This window comes from Meriones unguiculatus, chromosome 10, assembly GCF_030254825.1.
Source record: "Meriones unguiculatus strain TT.TT164.6M chromosome 10, Bangor_MerUng_6.1, whole genome shotgun sequence".
Taxonomy (NCBI): Eukaryota; Metazoa; Chordata; class Mammalia; order Rodentia; family Muridae; genus Meriones; species Meriones unguiculatus.
In genome coordinates this window covers 67,496,125-67,518,169 of record NC_083358.1, presented here as the reverse complement: position 1 = coordinate 67,518,169, position 22,045 = coordinate 67,496,125, and the positions used below count along the sequence as shown (strand labels likewise).

At 38.2% G+C, this 22,045-nt stretch overlaps 1 protein-coding gene across 4 annotated transcripts in view; it reads right to left on the bottom strand.

Annotated features, from left to right (window-relative positions):
• Window positions 1-22,045, bottom strand: part of Rap1gds1 (Rap1 GTPase-GDP dissociation stimulator 1) — a 123,544-nt gene that overhangs the window by 68,983 nt on the left and 32,516 nt on the right. For all 4 annotated transcript variants that reach the window (XM_060392633.1, XM_060392632.1, XM_060392635.1 and 1 more), the window contains exon 3: window positions 1,608-1,730. In XM_060392633.1, coding sequence (XP_060248616.1) covers window positions 1,608-1,730 — 123 coding nt within the window. The remainder of the gene's footprint in view (window positions 1-1,607; window positions 1,731-22,045) is intronic.

Here is a 22,045-nt window from a genome sequence, read left to right as displayed (position 1 = left end):
GAATAAAATATAAGCACATTCTATGTTCAATCTGAACTTAGGAATTATAAATTAGTATTTCTTCCTTGTAGCTACATAATGTGCACAGCAAAGAAAAATCACCTCTAATGATTATTTTTTTCTAGTTGTCAAGTTTCTAATGAATATGCTGTTGTGTCATGTTGCATTTCTAAAGAAATGTTTAAAAAATTTCAGTAAGAATCTTTTCTACTTTCTCAGCCACTTATTTTTTTTTAAAGCAATGAGGTTAATTAAGCAATAAACATCCAAATATATCCATCCCATTTACTTTCACTGGCAAGGTAATATGCCCTGTACTTGCCTGATTCAAAGTGCAAATGCTAACAAGCACTCTCCTCTGAGTTTAGACCCTCCAGACTAAACCTCCGCTAGCAGAACTGTCCAACTGTCCTGGGCACACGGAATGCATGCTACAATAAAAAAGAGGGCTTGTAGAAAAAGTAAATCTTGTCTTCTGAATCCCCAAAATCTATACTCTGACTCTGATGAGTTACAAACATACCACTTATCTTAAAACCCAAGCTGCTTTCTATAAAAAGAGGTTAGTTTAAGTTAACAAATAATTGGAAGGCTCCATTTTCGGCCCGGGTCAGTAATCTTAGATAATGGCAAATAAATCATAGAAAGCCAGTTTTCAGTGAACATGAAATATGATTTACCAATATAGAAGCTCACTAACACTTGAAGGGCATTTTGATGAGCTTTAGGGTAGGAAAGTGTTTTTTGTGCCAGTTTCACTTTTGGTAATTTACATAAACACACATTACCTTATCAGCCCAAACAACAGTTCTTGGCAAAATAAATTATTAATGGTAATTACTCAAATGAAATGGGAAAATTTTAAAATTTCTTTGTGAAAGTACTGAACTATGAAACATATTAGAATAAAGGGGATGATAACAAATTCTGTCCTATAAAAGACCCACTGTTATTTTAATTACTGGAGTTTCCCCTTAAGCTTAAAAGCTGCTTGGCAGAGTCAATGTTTCCTAAAACTGATCAAATTAAAACCATGTAAAAATATTACTGGTTAATTCTTCCAAGGAATTTGTCACCAGATAGAAATAACACACAATGGGATGAATTAAGTTGTATTTAATTTATGAAACCACTGTTTTTCCAAGGTGAAGAGGTTAAATTTCAGTAAAGAATTTGAGACAGGGTTGTATTCTATGGACGCAAGAGTGGAAAAGAGAACACACACCCTAACTGCACTGTTGCTGTAAATGTCAATTCAAAACAGGGAACACTGAAGGGGGAAAATGCCAGGCGAGGTAACACACCAACAAACCAACACACAGAGGGAAACGCAAAGGATGGACAACTGATGAGCTAAATGAAAAAAATGATAAACGAACAACAGAGACGAATAAGAAGTTTCCCTTAATTGTACTCTGAGTAAGTGGAAATATATAAAGAAAATAACTCTTAACTGGAGTCATCTAAAACAGAAACATAAAATCAAAGAAAAATGAAGTAGAAAAAGTTTAATCTATGAAATCAAACATAAATTAATAAAACATACTGACAAGTAAGGTGTAAAACTGAAGATGTTCCGAGGAGAAAAGTCTTGATGAGAACCTCACCATTTTTGGCTACTTCTGCTATGATGTTGGCTACTTTGGCTGTGCAGGAAGACTGTGGTGTCAGCAGATTTGCAAACAACTGAAGTATTCCACTTCCTTGTATTTTTTCACTTGTTTCTGTGTCTGAAAGAAAGAAAGAGAGAAAAGGCTTCCATTAATGCAAACACAAACTCGAACTACTAATGATAATAAATTATTCAAGAATTTTCCCTGTCATAATAAATGCTTGTTTCAATATACATTTAACTCTTATATAAATTACCTTTTGCTATGTAGGCGGCCTTTATCCCAAGTTTTAATCTTCACAATATGCTATAGTATCTTTGGGTTGTCTCTGGTCATACTACAAAGGGAATTTTCTTACTCTGTCAACCACAGAGCAACTTAGTTTTAGTGTTAATTTCAATGGTATCAATCTGGAACAGGGACTTTTTTTCTACATCCTTTGTGAATTCTTAGAGCTGTAACAATATAATTTTATGGTCCCCTTTAATAGTATAGTAATTTTAAAAGCGATTATAATGGCTAACTTCATACTTCATAAAATTTTTTATGTAATGAATGATAGCTAAGATTACACACTTTCATATAACCACATTTTAGTATAACTCATTAGAGTCACTACTACTATTGAGAGAGAGGAAATAAGCTCGATGATATTCAAAACTTTCTTTGTAATACAGAAATTCAAGAGTTCCTAACTGCTTTCCCTAAAGAGCCTTAAGACAAAAACAAGCTCCTTTATGTATCTACTATCGAAGAATAACATGTTAAATCACAAGGCAATAGGGTCTTCTAGATAATACAAATAAGGAATAGCCAAAAGAAATTACTATTTGATTATAGGCAATGAGGAGAAATATGTGTTTACTGAGAAGATTATAGGGCTCATTAAAATCTTCAATTAAAATTTGACTGTATAATACGCTTATATGTTGTAGATCTTTGAATATGTAAGTAACAGAGAACAGTAGAATTAAGAATTTCTCTCTCTCTTTTTTTTCTTTTTCGAAACAGGATTCCTCTGTGTAGCCTGTCTGTCCTGGACTCACTCTGTAGACTCGGCTGGCCTTGAACTCACAGAGATCCACCTGCCTCTGCCTTCCCAGGTACTGGGATCATAGGCATGTACCACTGCGCCTGGCTTATTAAGAACTTCTTAAAAGACAAGGTGACATGCATAAAGAAGCAGGAAAGTTGTTAAGTAATTCAAGAATATGGACAAAAATGTATTTCTTTACCATTAATGCTGAATGTTAGTGTTTCTTGTCTTTAAGACACTTTTGCATTTATTTACTTTTATATGTATGTGCACAGGTGTGCTCCTTCATTACAGTGTATCTGTGGAGGTCAGAGGGGAACTTATGGGAGTCAGTTCTCTTTCCCCCCTGAGTTCAAGGGATCAAGACTGGGCTATCAGGCTTGGTGGGAAGCACCTTCATCCACTGAACCACCTTGCCAGCCCCTAGTGTTTTTCAAACTGTGCATTCCAATTTATTACTGAGCTCTTGAAAGAGAAACAGGAATTATCACCTACAAACAACAAAAGAATTAAAAATGCACATATTAAGGTAAAACTTTACTCTTTATGTTTTGGGTTAAGTTATGTTATGTGTAAATATGTACACAACACACACACTCCAACATGCCAGAAAGTGGTGAAGTCACTTTTGTCATGTTAAAATGCTTTGTTTGCTGACCACTGCTGCAGAGGATCTACCGCTGAAAACAGCAGGTCAGACCTCCCCAGTGGTCTAGACCACCATCTCCTTGTGAAGGGGTGACAGCAGGAACCCGGCATAAGACAGTATCCAGACTGGACGTGAGACTCGGGCGTGTGTGCAAGAAGGCAAGCGTTAACTGCACATTATTCTTGAGTGGTTCATCTTAAATGTAAGTTAAAGATTATCTGAGTATCATATATGAATGTTAGGAACAAGAGAAAAACAGACAACAAAACGGCACAAGCATTTCACCGTGACACAACCTCCCACAACCACGTACATGGATTTTTACACAGGTCTAGAATTTAAATACTCTAGAGTATAATTTTCTTTTGCCATAAAAATATAACAAAACATGCTATGAAACTAAAATGTCAGTGTCTAATAAATATGAAGTAGCTGCTCTCTTTTCAGACAGAGTCTCAGTATATAGCCCTGCTGACCTAAAATTCACTATGTAGACCAGGCTGGCTTTGAATTTAGAGAGATCCACCTGCCTCTGCCTCCAAAGTGCCATTACACCTAACCAAGCGCAGTTTCAGTGAACCTCACTATCTCCCTCTCTCAAAATGCACACTTACCTGTATGTTCAGTATCTATGAACATCTTTAAAATGGTTTTAAAAGGCATTGAGAAATAGTTAAGACTGCATTCCCCTCAGGTGAACCTTTCCCAATAGGTATTAAATCAAAGGGCAGTGATGCAAGAAAGAGAGGGGCATGTATAAGCGTAAGGAAGGGAACACTACTCAAGTACACTATACACTTGCACAAAGATCACCATGTAGAGCGAATATACACACTACTGCAAAAAGTATAAAGAAAGAATAGAGCAAAAGCCCACTTATGTAACAACGCCATTAGAAACCGGTTTTACTAAATGACTAAGCTGTGAGACTCACTCTACAAAATGATAGCAGATGATTTTGATAGTCTTATGATTATTTCCATCCAGGGGACAACATAAGCTATAGCTGAAGCTGTGTTTGAAAATCGTCACTAGAATAAGCAGGAGGACTCTGTAAAATTATCACTAACTAGGTCATACGGAAACTGCTACAAATGGAGAGTTGTAGAGTTCAACGATGAAAGGCACTGACTTGGAAGTAAACCACGCGAGGAACCGTACAACAGCTGTGGGAACACAGAGTACACAGCTGGACTGTTCATCTCAAAGGTGAAAGTCATGACTGAGGAAATTGTCCCAACAGGAAAAATGGATTTCCTCATCCCAGTCTTAGAGGTTTTGAATACAACAGCAAAGGAACATTTTCTGTCAGACACCCTGGAGGGAAACAGCAAGCAAACAAAGCTACAGAAATCTACCATCTGCAGGACTCCTTACAGTCCCTAATTTAGTAACAGTTATAGTGAGCCTAACAAGATTATATTCTGCTTCTCAAGAAAGCAATTACTTAACAAGGGATCCAAAAATGGGTAATTAAAAAAAATACATAGAAGAAGGAGGTAGTATCCCACATACTATTATAAGTCAATGGTGAGATAATATATACTCCAGTTTACAGGGGAAATTAAAAAAAATATATATGCAGAGAATATTACTTTTTTTATAGTAAACCACTGGACATTGATATTACTATATTTTGGGGAAAGTTAAAAAAGAAGGAGAGAGCACGAGATGAAGGTTCTTATCACCTTCAGGTGTAAACAAGAGTGCAGTGTAAGGTGGCTGGTTCCTGGGCCTTCGTGTTACTTAGAACAGGTCAGAGGCAAGCAGGGTTCAAAACGGGGCGGGTAATGTGGGAGGATTGCATAGAGGCGTGGGGACAGACACAAGGACACTGGTGGTTGGCCCAGTCTGAGAGTGGAGCTGGGAGGAAGGTCCCTGCCCACGGGTACCCCCGACCCCATCCACAGTCATTAAGATGTGCAGCTCCTGGCACTCCGGAAGCTTGGGCCCTCGAGGGAGCTGCTTGGTTTCAGTCCCACAGCCTAAGTGTCTCAGGGTAAGGAACTTGTGGCTTCAGTCATTGGTGAAACCTCAGATGCCTCTGGTTTCCTATTCACTGTGGCACTGGCAGTTGCAGATTCTTGTAAGGCTGATCTGAGCCAAGAATGAAGTACATGCAGATTTCCACAGAATTGATGATTCCGCAAAAGATTCTGAAGTCACAAGGAAGACTAGCAGTTTCAGATCCTGAAGAATTTCTATGGATTAAGATTCATTGAGGTTTGTCACTAACCTGTGTTTCTGAACTTTGAACTGTGGATCTGTGAGCCAAACAGTCATTTTTTTTTCAATAAATAAACAATTAAGGATTAGAAGTTGAATATTCACATGTAGAAGCATGAATATCTCTCACCCTGCACAAAAACCAACTCCCAACTGGATCGAAGAACTTAATGTGAGGTCTACAACTGTTGGAGGAGTAAGGAGGGAAAACACTCCAACAAGCTGGCCTAGGCGAGAACATTCTTAATAGGCCTCGGGTCCCTCTGAAAACAATGCCAACAGTCAACGATGGGACCTTAAATTCAAAAGCTTCTGTACAGAAAAGAAAATCCAATGAAATAACAGGCTCAAGAATAAGAGAAAATCTTTTCTAGCTACACATAAGACAGTTAATATCTAAAATATACAAAGAACTCACAAAAGTAGCCAAGAAATGGAACAATCAAATCAATACATGGACCAAAGCGAACAATAGTTCTCAAAAAATGAAATTAAAACACTCAATGAAGGGCTGGGGAGATTGCTCAGTAGACAAAACACTTGCCGCTGAGCACTGAGACTAGAGTTCAGGTATCCAGAATCATCATACAAGCTGGGCAGGGATGGGAACCAGAACTGGTTAAGCTCCAGGACTATCAAGACCTGCCTTAATATAAAATGATGAGTAATCGAGCATGACACCCAATACAGCCTCCAAATGCATGCATAACATGCATATGCACACAGCCAAATACATGGAAACAAACATGCATACACACGTGTGCAAACCATACACAAAAAAGAAAAAAATAGAAACAATGAGTAAAAAACATACTTAAGAAATATTCAGTCTGATTAGCTATAAAATACAAATCAAAACTACACTAAGATTCTATCTCTCTGTAAGAAAGGCATACATTATTTAGAAAACAACAACAAAAAAATGCTGAAATGGACATGGACCAAAAGGAATACTTCATATGCCACTGGTGGGAAATGCACTATGAATGTCAGTATAGATGTCTCTCAAAAGAAAATCTCAAACCAGATATATCGATCGGCTCCCTGTAACCCCTGGGTATTAACTGGAATGACTGAAATCAACCCTCTCACAGATTACTTGCACAGTAATGTTTACCACAGCACCATTCACGGCAGCTAACTTACAGAACCAACCTAGGCATCCAACACCAAATAAATGGGTAAAGAGAATGTGGGAGGGCTGGAGAGATGGCTCAGAGCTTAAGAGCACTGGCTGTTCTTCCAGAGGTTCAGAGTTCAATCCCCACCAACCACATGGTGGCTCACAACCATCTATTAGGTCTGATGCCCTCTTCTGGTGTGCAGGTGTACATGCAGGCAGAACACTGTATATATCAGAAAAAATAAAATCTTAAAGAAAATGTGGTATATGTACACAATATGTGGTATATGCAAAAAATGATCTAGGGGAACAAAGGAAACCAACGAGATAAAGGAAAGAAGGCGGGAGAAAAAATAATGGACAATAGCCATTTGAGTATTAAAAAAAAAAAACAATAAAATAATTTTATTTGGCCAAAGAATCCTTTGGGGGAAAAATGCTGACAGCTGTACACATCTAACAGGACAAGTGAGCCATATCAGGAGAAGAGACAAGACCAAATAAATACAGTCTAAACACACTGCTGCTATCGTGGTTGCAGTTAAAAACCTGCTACCACTGTACTGAAAGGAGAAACCTACTTCAGAGCACTGCATCAGCCAGCCACACAAAGGGTACCGCAAGATGGCTCAATGGTTAAAGACATTTGCTGCCTTGCCTGATGAGCTGAGTTCCACCCACAGGAACTAGATAATGAAAAACTTGAATGAACCCCCAAAAGTTGTCCTCTGACCTCTGCATGTGTGCCACAGTGCATACAGATCATACATATCCAAAATAAATAAATGTAGTTTGTTTTTTTACAAAGCCTGAGGTAGTTTATCTCCTGGCTTTACTCAAAACCAGCTCATGTCTTTTTAGCCTCTACCATCCAGTGATATCATGCTTGCTGTGTTCTCATCACTGGTATTATAGCACCTTTAAGTCTGTCTCTTCCTTCTAATTTCTGCTACCACCCTGGACCACTTTGAATCTACATGAATAGTTTGAAACATGTCATGACATTTCTTGACTTTAATGGTCCCACTTTAACTGTTCTTTTGACAACCTATCACAGAATCATGCCTAGGACCTCATTAGGTGATACCTTCCTCTTATTTTGTGTCCATCTTCTATTCTGCCCTCAAACTGTCAGTTTTTACTTGCTTTTCAGTAGTCTTAGGATGGCTTCAAGGTCCTTCCCTAACTTGACCTCTTAGACAACTCCCAGCATCCATGTCTTCTTGGCCACCCTGCACGGACCCTTCTTACTGCCTATGCCAATCTTCTGAGTTTCTTACTGGTTTTCCCACCACTGTGATTTTCTTCCTCCTCCCCCATTCATCGAGATGTCCTTTCCATCTAGCTGAAGGGCCCTATATTTTAAATTCATTATAACTTCTTTCTGCTTGCTCCCTGCACTAAACACACACAACACTGTAACTGTTTTCCAGCTGTCAGACACAGGAGTGGGAAAATATTTTTAGTAAGCCCCTCTTAGAGCAAAAATGTAAGATAAAGAGGCTACAAACCATCACCACAAAGCCACGTATTGAGCAGGAAAGAGATATAAGTTTAAAAATGATTTGACGTGATTCATACCACCTTGGAGGTTTGCATATGAAATACAGAGGGAAGCTATCACAGCATCATAAACACCAACGGAAATTCCCAAATAAGGTAACTTCTGACCTGAAGGTATGTGTATAGATACATATGTGTATGAGGGTGCTTGCCCACGAAGGCACTTGTGGAGGCCGGAGGCTGCTGTCTTCTTTTTCAAGTGCTTCGCCACTTATTTTCTACAATAAGGCTTCCGTTTATTTACTGTAAGTGTGCGTGCACTGAGATCAGAGAGGGACTCTGAGGGAGCGGATTCTCTCCGACCATGTGGATTCTGGGAACTGAGCTTAGCTGCAAATCCCTTCCTCGCAGAGCTGCCTTGTCATACCCTGCACTTTGTTTCCTGAGACAGGGTCTCCTACTAAATCTGGAACTAGCTGCTGGGGCTCGAGTCCACCCGTTTCCACCTGTCAGTGCTGCAAGAACAGCAGCGCACCACAATGCCTGGCTTTTTATAATCCAATTGGCTTTTGGCAATCCAAGCTCAGGCCCTCATGTTTACACAGACAGTACGCTACCCATTTAGCCATCTGACCAGCCATCAGGTGAGGACTGATAATACACATTCTAAGGAATGTATTTAAGGACAGTAATACGTATTCTAAATAGAAAAGGGGAAAGATAAATTTTAAAAAGAATATGTAAAAGGCTGAAGTGAGGAATTCGTCATTTGACTGGATTGAGAGGTACTTATGAGACTAGAAAACAAAGCCACGTGTGTTAGCACACACCTTTAATCCCAGGACTTGGGAGGCCAAGGTAGGTGGATCTCTGCGAGTTCCAGGACAGCCTGGTCTACAAAGCAAGTTCCAGGAGAGCCAGGGCTATTACACAGAGAAACCACAACAAACAAAACAAATTGTCTGGAGCAGAAGATAGAGACACATAACTGTAGTCTAGGCACACTAGCAGTTGAAGCAGGAAGATAAGAGAATCTGAGGTCAGCCTGGGCTAGAGAATAGAGTTCCAGGTCAGCAAATGCTACAAAGTAAGAACTGTTTCAAAAAAATGATCATATTAATTATCTTACCATCTACTGTACTGTGATATTCAATTAATGCTATATAAAAAGAACTGTATCCATGCCCTTAAGTATTTACAATTAAAGAAATGAGAAAGGCACAAAAAATAATGAATATATACTGGCATAAACTTAATGTATAAATTGTTAAAGGAAAGTGCAATAAAAATCATGTAAATGAGCTACCTTTATTGATGTCATTATAATTATGTAATTATTTCTCAGGGAACTCATAAAGAAAATGTTGTATTTTTGAAATCCTCTCACCATTTTTTTTCTCCCTGTGGCTAGAGCCTTGCACATACTATCAAGCTCGTTAAGGGTTCAGAAGTCAAGTACAGAAGTTTGACAGTTACCAGTTATTAGCTCTCACAGGGACTAAACTTTTCAGCTTGCCTTAGACTAATCAGGTCTTAGATCATATTTTTCAAATGCAAACATATGCAAAAAATATTCTTAAAAGCCTTTAGAAATCATTGCCTTGCTTTTGTACTGTCCTTCCCACATACACACATCACAAAGAAAAGATAATCAGTCCATGACTAAGTTATTATGAGTCAAAGGAAAAACATTCTGTTTGCTCCTTTAGTATAATGAAAAGATATGGAACATTCAACTATGGGAAGAGAAAATTACAAGCATCTAAAATAAATTCACCTCAAAGAACATTGTGTGCTAAAATCTAGACTCTGGATCCATATGTTCCTACTTTAAAAAAAAATCACCCTGCCTTTTGGAGCCTCATTTTGGGATTTAACAGTAAGTATTCAAAAGTAGGTCAGGATAGTTCTTAGTCAAATCAATTATAAATTTTTGTATATAAAGCTATCACTCTAATGGCATTCTTCCTCAGCAATTATTCCAAAACACCTATTGTGCCACATAATCCATTTTCATGTTTCAATAGAAATGCATATTCTACCTGTCATGGTTTAATTTTTGTCAATTTGGTTTAATGGCAGTGTCCAGGTTACTTAGTCAAACAATCTGGCTGTTTCCATGATGGTGCTCTTAGATAACATGAACATTTGAAATCAGTGGAGTTTGCATAAAACACATTTGCCCTCTACAATGGAGAGTATAGGTATGCCCCATACTATCAACTGAAGACATAAAGAGACAAGGACTTGCCCTAGCAGGAGGTACTTCTGTTAGCTGCTTTCAAAGCTGGACTGTAACCTGAGCTCCTCTTGTGGTCTCCAACCCTCGCTCCACTCTGCTAATTGAGTTTTGCCTTCGTAACTGCACACGTCAATTCCTTCTCCCTTGTCAACTTAATATGCTCCTGGAGAAGACATCACTTTTGTCCTTTCAAGACGCATTTTCAAGTAAGAATGCAAATGTGCCACAGATATATTAGGAAAACAATCCGTCACCTTTCTTTTGAAGACAGTACCCTAGTGTTCCAACCGAGAAAATAAGGGATAAGGTAGTGATTCCCCAACAGAGAAGCTTGGCTAGAAAAAAAAAAAAAAGCTTATTTATACATTTACCCAAAAGCTAGAAACAGGACAAATGAACAGAAACTACAAGAAAGCTTTATAAAAAAAGAAAGAAAGAAAGAAAGAAAGTCAACAAAAAATGTTATTAAAACCAGGCATAGTGTCAGAAAGAGGTAGAATGGAAGCAGAAAGATCAAGGATCCAAGGCTAGTCTCTGCTATTCAGAAACCCTGTGTCAAAAACAAACCAACCAAAGCTCAGTGGTGGTGAGGGAGCTAGCAAGACGGCTCAGGTGAAAGCATTTGCTGCCAAGCCTGACAACCTGAATTCAATTGTGAGGACCCACATAATGGAATGAGAGAAGTGACTCAAACACATCATCCTTTTACCTCCACACCCACGCTGTGGCACTTGTCTGAATACACACACAATAAATTAAATGTAATTAAACATTTTTAGATGATGGGTCTCATAAAGACTGACTAGTTGCTAATGATGAGCCTTCTGGAGAGAATTATTATTAACAAGAGGCTAGGTTAGTAAGTTATTTTTAATATGGTAAAATTAGGTAATACAGTGATGAAAATGAAAATAACTTCACTCATTGAGGACAGTGCTCAAAGTGCCTCAGAAGACACTAAAGGTCTTCTCTCCATACTTTTAACTTGAGGAGAATGATTTTTAGTAAGCCAGTCTGACTCCATAACAGGCTTCAAAATTGGCTTCAGACTTGGCTTCAGGCCTGAGTTTCTATTTCTCAGAACAGGAAACTACAGTCCATGGAAAGCAGATACAACTTTCCTGAAAACCAGAAACAATAACTTAGTAAAGTCTCCAAGCACTTGACCAATCAAAATAGAAACATTTTGTCTAGCTATTCAAAATGATACTTTGTTACCTGGGCACTCTTTCTTACTTGGGCACACTTTGTTACCTTGACATTCCCTGAAGTCCCCCAACTGCAGAACCAATCATGAGTCCCTCTGGATCCCCTAGATCAATCCCAACCAATCAACATAAAGGTTACTTAACCACACTAGGAAATCCCCTGTCTTTAAATTGAGCCTTCATGTTCATTTTAGGGTTGTCATTCTATGGAATGGTGGCCCCTGCATGCTGGAAATTTCTGCAGAATAAACACTCCTTGCTTTTGCATACTATTTGAGTCTGAGGTCTTCCTTCAGAGATTCCCAGACCTAACAGACTGTTTTCTTTGTGTGGTGCTTTGAACTAATCCCTGTGCTTTCCCAGGGGGCCAAGCACTCTGTCATGGTTGCATCCATGATCCCATTCCCCAAATTTAGGAAAACCCTGTGTCTCCTAAGTGCTTTCTTCTTTTTGTTATTCATGGCTATGCATTATTCTTCCTCCAGTCACTGTGATTTCTAACTCCTTTACTTTTCTCTCCATTCTAATTTCATCATTCTTCACTTTGGGAGTTCTTATATGCAGGTACACACACAGAAACTACAGAAGAATCTCTAGTGTCATTCACTGATTGCTAGCCAAAGGTTTACATTTGTTTGTTTGTTTGAAGAAGGGTCTCTTCCTGCCCTGGAGCTAGCTAAATAGGATAGACTGGCTAGCCAGCAAGGCCCAGGAGGTACTGGTCATGCTCCACCTCCCCGGGGCCAGGATCGCAAGTACATGCTACCCCTGGCTTCTTACTGGTTTGCTTGTTAATACAAACGAGGGAAACTATGAAAAAAAAAGTTTTACATAAACAATCTCGCTATGCAATTGGAGCCTCATAGGCATGTTTTTCCTACAATTTTCTTCTTTAGATATGTTACTAAATTCTCATGTATTCAAAACGACTTAAGTCTTTCCCGTATTTTAAGAATTTGCTTTTATATTTTCATTTTTATGAAACAGTAGTTAACAAATAAATACTCGCCAAAATTTTTCATGGTCTTTGATGAAATTTCACATTTTTTTTCTTCAAAAGCCTGTTTCAGTACTCACCTTTATCCGCCTCTAACTACTATGTCAGTATCTTATTCATCGATAACAGATTGTGAGAACATTCAGCGTTTCCTTTGACTCATCTGAGGCAGCCTCCTTTTCTACCAACAGAAAGAGAACTGTCTACATTTTAATCCTGTGACTGTGTGCGATCCACAGATTATCCTATCAGCACCCTCCCAACACTTACTAGAAATGCAAATTCTAGGCCCCAAACTGAGAAACATTAAACAAGACTCTTTGCAGCCAGAGGTCCTGGTGTCATGTGTTAACAGGGTCTCCAAATAATTACATGTGGGAAAAGGCTGAAGCAGCACCTACCAGTCCAGGACACTGATCTCAGTAGTGGTTACTTTTCTGTTGCTATGACAAAAATACCACAGTCAAAGGCAACTTATGGAATAAAGTTCATTTGGGCTTAGGCTTCCAAAGGGATATGAAGATGAGGCCTGGCAGCAAGAGGCAGGCATGGTGGAGGAAGCAAGAAACTAACAGATCACATCTTCAACCACAAGCATGAAGTACAGTGTGTGACCTGAAAATGGTGCAAAACAATGAGCTCTCCAACCCTGCCCCTAGTGATGGTCTTCCTCACCAGGAACTCTGCAACCACCCTAGTGATGGAAGACCCTACCACCTCTCCAAACAGCACCACCAATGGTTCAAATAGCTGAGCCTATGCGACATGCTCACGTAAACCACCACTCCCCAACGAAAATATGTTAAGCCACATATGTCACTTTAATTTTTCAAGCAGGCAAGTAAGTTTAATAAATACTTATGTTATTTGCTTCATTATAAAAATCAAAACAAAATTCAGCAACTAATAACTAAGTACTTGAAATGAGAGCTAACTTCTAATTTAGTTAGCCGTCCTTTAAAATGCCCAATGACCATATGTGACTTATGTTCGCTGGACTCTAAAGCAAAGGTCTTGAACCACATTATTAACAAAGCAGTCCACCACCAGGAGAACAAAGCCCTCTAAAACAACTGAGCAAAGCTTGTATGAGCTCAGAGACTTAAGCGGCAATCACAGCCGCCACAGGTCTACACCAGGAATTCTGCATGCACACTACAGCTTTCAGGCAGCCCTGTTACGGGACTCCTGAGTGTGTAAACAAGTGGGTCTCGGACTCTTGTGCCTTCTCTTGGGGCTCTTTTCGTTTTCTGCTGTCTTGTCTCGTCCAACTTGGACTTGATGGTTTTTGTCTTTACTATATTTTATTTTGTTCAGTTTGTTATTATCTTTTAGAAGCCCATTCTTTTCTAAGAGTCAGAAGGGGAGTAGATCCGGATGGGAGAGGAGGTAGGGAGGAACTGGAAGAAGAAGAGGAGAAATTATGATCAAATTATATTCTATGAGAATAGAATCTATGATTAATACAAGGGAAAAAATAAAATACTGTAAAAAACAAAAACAAAAACAGTGCTACATGAACCAAAAGCATTAGTATGTACATTGAGTCATTTAGGATATAAGAAAACAGTAAAAATTAGTTCATTCTGTGTTACATAAAGTAACTATATCTAGTGCTATATAACATGATAAAAAAGAGAAAACTCAAAAGCTGAAAAGTTGATCTTCTCTTTTTTTTTTTGAGAGGGTGTCTGTGTAGCCTTGGCTATTCTGGACTCACTTTGTAGATCAGGCTGGCCTCAAACTCTCAGAAATCTGCCTGGCTCTTCCTCTCTTAGTGCTGGAATTACAGGCGTGTATCACTGCACTGAGCTAAGAGTTGAAAGTTTTAATAAATTGAACTAACTATAAAAGTCAGATCATTTAGCCAGGCATGGTGGCACACACCTTTAACCCCAGTGCTCAAGGGAGCAGAGGCAGGTAGATCTTTATGAGTTTGAGGCTAGCCTGGTTTACAAAGGGAGTCCAAGATACCTAAGGCTACAGAGAGAAAGACTGTCTCAGAAAAGAAAAAAAAAAAGTCAGGTTATTTCCAATTGCCTTCCATTTTTTTTTATGATTATTCCCTTTTGACCTGAGTTGTTTTTACTTTAACAGCGGCTAATAGGTATACCCCCATCAGATATTAAACATACTGCAATTATAGCACCTCTAATGACAAATTATAATTTTACACTTACCTATCAGCTTCCATTACCAAATAATCAGCTTCTAGCCTCCTACTGAAAAAACATGTATTTAGCTGCATTAAAAACTGTGCTGTGAAACTTAGAAGTGGGGGGAGGGGGCTACGTATTTATATACTTCCTTCATGAAAGCACAAAAGGACTATACAAAAATGTTGTAAATCTAATTTTAAAATACCTATTTAAAACTGGACACAAGGTGAATGCATCAGTATCTGAATAGTTTCCAGATATTATAATGGGTTCACCTACATTCAGCATGCGGGCTGCTTTTTATTCCAGCCATGGATAATTGATGTGCGGGACCATGACATTCTGCACAGTAGCTTCTGCCGCTGCCCTGACAGCCCATAATAACTGCAGTAAGAAAAGGGAAACAGACTTTCACTCTATCTGAGTGAGTTACCTTTCTTAGATCTCAAGAGAATTACACATTGCTTTCAAGTGGCAATGAATGAGATTAAATACTATTCTGCTTCAAAAATAAATCTAACTAAGATCTTCATATTAAAAGGCCCAACACATAAATACTAGCCTAGAGATTTGCACTTGACCCTTAGATTACTAAAAATATGAGATATTCAATGCTATCATTGGAAGTTCCTTGTTTCATAATGTCATGTCAGGGCTCTCTTTCTTTTTTTATCTTATTATTTGTTGTATAATAGCTTCCAGTTTAGTGTTTTTTGGAATGTCCAAGTGCGTGAATGAGTGGGTCTGTGTTTCTAGTGTTTTCTCTTGGGCTCACTTCCTTCTGTTTGTTTGTTTTCTCCAAGTCTGATATGCTAGTTTTGTTTTACTGTATTTTAGTATTATCCCACAGACATCGGTTTGATTTTTAAGGAGTGAATCCAGGTGAGAGGAGAGGTGGGAGGAGCTGGGAGAAGTATAGGAAAGGGAAACCTTAATCAGGATATTATATCCTGATTATTGAAAAAAATAATCGATTTTCAATAAAAGAGAAACTAGCTACTTACATGTCTTCAATTACAGCTGATTTATGATAGGGCAAAATGACCACATCCAGAGTCAAGAATAAGTCACACACGTCTGAGGACGGAGCTTAGTTGGTACAGTGCTTGCTTAGCATGCCCAAGGCTGGACTCAATCCCATAACCTTATCAGCTAAGCATGACACTGAGTCCTGTGATCAGGCACACGGCAGGAAGAGACAGTAGGATCAGAAGTTAAAAGTCAGTCTTCGCTACACCGCAAGTCCAGGGCTAACCCTGGATACCTGGATCCTATCTCAAAACAAAGGAGGAAAAAAAGAGTAAGGAATAATAATTTTGGCCTTAGCAGTTTTATCAGATCTTCTTTTATGATGCCCCCTCCCCCCCAAATTCTATCTTATGTTCAGGTAAAAAGGAATGTATCTGACTCGTGCATCTATCAGAGTCCTGCAAATCTTCATTCTGGATATTTCCCATTTCATGGTTATATTTCCGTTCTTTTGACTATTTTAGGGAAAGAGCTAACTTCCTTTTCTTTTGAGAAAGGGTCTGGGCATATACTCTAGTCTTGCTTCCAACTCAGTTTCCCTGCCTGATTCCTGACTGCTGGGATAGCAGTTAGCATCTCCAACTCCAAAGCTCATGTTTACTCTATCTTCAATGTTCCCATTTCAACAACATCTATAATTCAAGAAAATTAAAACCGTAATAAATAAGGAACAAGGAAAATAAAGTGACTTTGCTTGTATCAACTTAGCATGAAACATATGATTATGAAAGATATTTCCTTCAGTTTTATTTAATGAAAATCTAGAGCTTTGTGTTAATTAAGGCTAAGACCAACTTTTTTCCAAAGGGGAATAATTTATTTTAATCACCAATTTTTCTAGCTAGATTAAAGTCCTTTTAACTGCAAATGTTATAAACTTTAAATAATTCTGTATTAATCTATGATTCCAATTCACATTTACTGAATCTCAAAATACGAAAAACTCACATGACATTACAAATTCATTATGAAAAGCTAGGCAAAATGACATTTTTAAGAATATAGAAAATTATAATCAATGTAAACTAATACTTCGTTCATAGTCAGAGGTGCATTTTAAAGCCTCATGCATGACTACACTTATGAAAATATTGTTAACCTGAGTATTTAAATGCTGGAGAATTTTATGATTTCTGTGTGTGCCTAAGTATGTGCGTACTCAAGCATGAGTGTGGAAGACAACCTGTTGGAGCTGAATCTCTCCTTCCACCATGCAGACCTGGGGCTAAAACTCCAGTCATGAGGGTTGGCAGCAAGTACCCTACCTGCTGAGTCACCTCACTAGCCTTTTAACAAATTTTCTGTACTAAAATTAATCTTTTACTTAATGTACTTTTGAAGACTTCGTTAATACATTTTACTATTTGGGGAAATCTCCTATGTTTACCAGGCCACTTAATACAAATTTTTTCCTCTATTCTTATCAATGTTAATTATTTTGTACTAATCTAGATCAGCATTTGTTTCTGAATAAAGAACATACAAACCACCTGAAGCTCACGGTACATTTAGCATAAATGTTCTACTTTCTTTCCTATTGTTGGTCCTACCCAACAACAGTGAGTTTAGAATAATAAACACAGTAGAGTTTTCGTATTTTAATAGTAACTGATTTGGCTAGGAAGGACTTTGTGTTTAAAACAGTTCACTTTTTCTATTAAACCACTGTCTACTCAAAGTGACTTTTTCAATGAAAGGGGAGTTTTATATAAAACTAAGGTTATATTTAATGCAAAAGCATTAATATATATTAATATATATTATATTAATATAATATTAATATAACTGATATTAATATTAGAAGCTAAAATACAGCACTGGCCATCTCCCTGTATATAACTAAGCTGAAGTTCCAGATACTTCAGATTTATGGGGGAAAAAAAAAGCAAGAATATCACTGTGGAATTCTTATTGAAAATTCCAAAGAAAATCTAATTCTGAAGAGTAGAAGAGAAACTGCTGGTACTTTGAGAGAGATTTGTCTTAATTTTTCTGTTGCTCTGATTAAAACACCATGAGCAAAAGCAGCTTGAGAAGAAAAACTGTTCCACATCAGTACAGCATCAAAGGAAGTCAGCCCAGAGACTCACGGAGGCAGGAACTGAAGAAGAGCCACAGAGGAGGGCGACTCACTGGCTCTGTTCCCATGGCCTGTTCAGCCTGCTGTATGCTAGCATCTAGGTCTAACAGCCCAGGGATGGCACTGCCCACAGTAAGTTGGCCCCTCTCACATAGATCAACAATCAAGAAAACAGACCACAAACTTGCTCATGGGCCAATCTGGTGGGGGCATTTTCTGAATTCAGATTATGTCTTCCAAAATGACTCCAGTTTGTGTCAAGTTGACACAAAACTAGCCAGCCCAGAAATAACCAGTTAAGACACACAAATGCACTCATATTCCTTACCTGTTGCCATGTGATACTCTGCCCCACCTCATGACTTTGTCAATAGAAGACATCACCAGATGAAGCACCTTGACTTTAGACCCCTATACTGTGAGCCAAAATAAATGCCATTGGTTCATAGCAGCCTGTTCCAGCTATCGCCCTTCCTGGCAACTAAGAAAAAAAACCTACTAAAGCATCGTGTTTTGTGAAAATTTTTGTGCTTTGAAACAATCTGTCTCATGACAGTACTGCTCTGGAGAAGCTATTAAATCATAATGAACCAGCTGCAGTGGCTCATAACTGTAATCTCTCTGTGATCTGAGCAGGTAGTTTTAAGGTACTCTAGACAAAGAGAGAATATCTGAACTGGGGTTTTTATGAAGAGCAAGTACTAATACCTACCTTCTTTTACTATATACTTCATCATCTATGCTATAAAGTAGGAAAAGTTTATGTTAGCCAATTGATCTTATCTACTAACTTCTATTTCTTCAGGGGTCTACCTTGTACCTTTAAGCTACAATTTCAGACAGCTCTAAGCCTATAATAAAAAGAGACCTTGAATCTGTAAACTATTCTTCTGGCCACTCAGAATTTGTCAATTGTCTCTGTTTACCCTGCACCAATTACACCGTTTGAGTTAGCTCAGGGGAAGGTACCCCAAGGAGACTCCTGGAGTACTGGCCTCTATCTATGTGCTTATCTGTGCTTAACGATCTCCGGGCATAAGGAAGACTTACTTCCAAATAGTTAAGTTAACATTAACATTAGCCAGAAAAAGTTAATTTTAAGATTTTCGTAAAAAGACTCAGACATAATTTTCTCTGGAAAAGACAAAAAGTGAATCATAATGCAGAAAGTCCCCAAGAATGCAACACGCTGAGGCCCAAACACAAAAGTTAGAGAATGAAGGACAGTGATTTAGCAATCCACTCAGCTTTGTTGGCTTCATGACTCTCACTGTTTCCAAGGGATATATATGGCTGTGCCATATGAGATGATGAAAGCCATTCGCATTTAAATCACCACAATGACTTCAACATTTTAAATTTAGTTATTTATTTTATTTTATATATGCCTGTATGTATGTATACCTGCAGAGTCCAGAAGAGGGTATCAGATCTTCTGGACTTGGAATTACACGCAGTTTTAAGTTGCTTGATGTAGGTCCTGAGAACCTATCTAATCAGGTCTTCCCCAAGAGTGGCTTGTTCACTTAACCCTTTGACATCTCTCCAAGCCAGACATTAACATTCTTAAAATTACTTAACAGTGGTTAACTCCTAGGCAAATGCCCTTAGGGAGAATTGGGTTTCTCTGATCTTCCTGAGCGAGAAAATAACTATCTGCTGTTTATTAATTAACCAATCTATCATATTCTCTTAGAACAGAACAAACTGATATACTCAGTTGTTACTTACAGGAGTCTCTCCTCATGAGGCAATTGTAAGTCCTACGACTTCTAGGATGTCTGAGATTGAAAGATAGTATGAAACTATGCCTCCCCCCCCCATGCACAGACCTGACTTTTCGTTGGAATATGTAAATGGCTAACCAGCATCATGACTTTTGCACATTAGAGCCATTACTAACATAAAAACCATCCTAACACAAGCTGTGAAATAGCACAACAGCCATTCTGATAAGAGTAAATGCATTTACATTAAAATGTATATAATTAATATACAATACATACTATTTTCCCCTAAACACACCTAAGGTGGGGTTTAGCTTATAAATGAGAGATTAACAATAACAAAAATAACACAGAATAATTAAATCAAAAGATATGAACGTGCTCTTGTTTCACAGTATCTTGCTGTTCTCTACTCATTTTTTTTTCTTGTGATGACGAGGGATGATACATTACCTACATAGCAGGATGAAGTGAGGTTTAACGCTGTCTGGTATGATACACTGTCATCCATTAGAACATAGTTTCTGTTCGTGCTTCTACCCACAAACTTAATGTCATATCTATTTTTTTTAATCACATACTGTTCTCTAGCTTAGTTTGAGGTACAACCGCACAACTAGTTTAAGTTTTTCCTTCTCCAGTTTTATGAATAAAAAAGGTGTATTTTTACCACAGACCTCTGCAACAACAGTATACAAATTTTTTTTTTCTTTCCTCATTTAGTGAGAAGCCTTCCCTTTCCACCTAAAGGAGGTATGCTGTGGGCTCTCTTTAGCGTAATCTGATGGCAAACATTACTTTTGAGTTGGGGGTCACTATTAAGCAATACAAGGGTCATAGAGCACAAGTAATAGGACACTACCAGCATCAGCCCTACCGACAAGCTGCCAGTCTGATACACAGTTCTGAAAACTGATACAGCTGCTAAGGGACAACCTGGCCAGTAGCACATACCACATGGGTGACTCTATGTGCAAAACTTCATGATGCTAATGTACGCGGTGTGCACTCTAAAGGTTATGAATTCTTTACTTCTACAACTTTCACATTCGTCTGCCTTAACCAACAGCAACAGATCTGCTAATAATGAAAACTCTACACATGACAAAAGATGTCAGTTAACTTCCATCAAATATATAGCACGGAATACTTGAAGCTACATAGTCTTTAGGAAAAGCAACTCAGTGCTAGAATGATAGATATTAAATAAAATAAGTATGAAGAGTTTCACTATGGGTCACTATGACACTATAGGTCAATTTTTGTAAATACCTGCTGAGTCCTTTTAATAGAGTCCAGTCTTCCTTTACTTGTAGGAAGTTTATCATTTTCCATATTGTTTTCTTTCACTGTTTTGTCTTTAGGGCTGTAATTACACATATCTTTACAGATACGATACAGACCACTCTTTGATATTAATCATCTCATCTCTGATTCATTCCTTTCATCCTTTAATCTATTTTCAAACTTTTCTTTCCCGTATTTTTAGCCCCTTTTTAATTTACTGTTAAAGTGCTTGTCATGTCCTTCATTCCTTCTGCTTACTCCTAACTTTGAATCTTCCTGGTGCTTACACACTTAGGTTCTAAAGTTTCTGACTCAGTTTTTTTCTTTTCACATTTCCAAAATGTACTTAATGATATTAGTACAAGTTACAGTGGGTTGTTTGTTTTTGCTTCATAGATTGTCTTTATTGGAAAAAGAAAAGTTTTCAGTAGCTAAAACATTTGTTTTTTGGTTTGTCCCCTGCTTTAGTCCTTATATACCTCATCTGAAATCTTTATTTGATTGGTAATTTAATACAAATTTATACTTGTAAGAACAAAGACTTTAGATGAATACTTAGATTTTACTTCAAAACCTCTCACGTCTAACCAAATCCAAAAGCAGTACTTAGTGTATGAGACAGTTACTCTTCACTGACAACTTGACTGAATCTGCAAAGATCGGGAGGCTGGGTGAACACCCCCTCTGTGTCTGAGAGGGTGTTTCAAGAGGTAATCCAGACACATTCTGAATCAGGTCTCCTCTCCCCACGGGCTAAGTAGGAGTCAGAGGGAACAAACGTGGAGGAAAAGAAGAGGCCAGCCAAGGTGCTTCCTCCCCACACTCCACACCCTGGCCCTGCCTTGCTTACTGGCTTTTCATGGTGTAAACTGCTTTACTTCACTGTATTCGTCATTATGATGCATTGAACCTTCTGTAACTTGATTCAAAACTCAGGTGTTGTGGTCAAGGTAACACAAAAACAATTAATTCAGCACATCTCCTCATTTTGTGCTATTATTACTTCTATAGACACTTAACTTCGCATCTTGCTTCCTGTTTTTTACCAAGTAGCCAAGAGAAGTAACTCCTTCATTCCCTAAAACAGTCCTCTTGGTTGGCACACGGGATCATATAAACCCTTTTATTGGGAGGAAGGGGTGTCACAGAAACTCGCATGCTTTCGG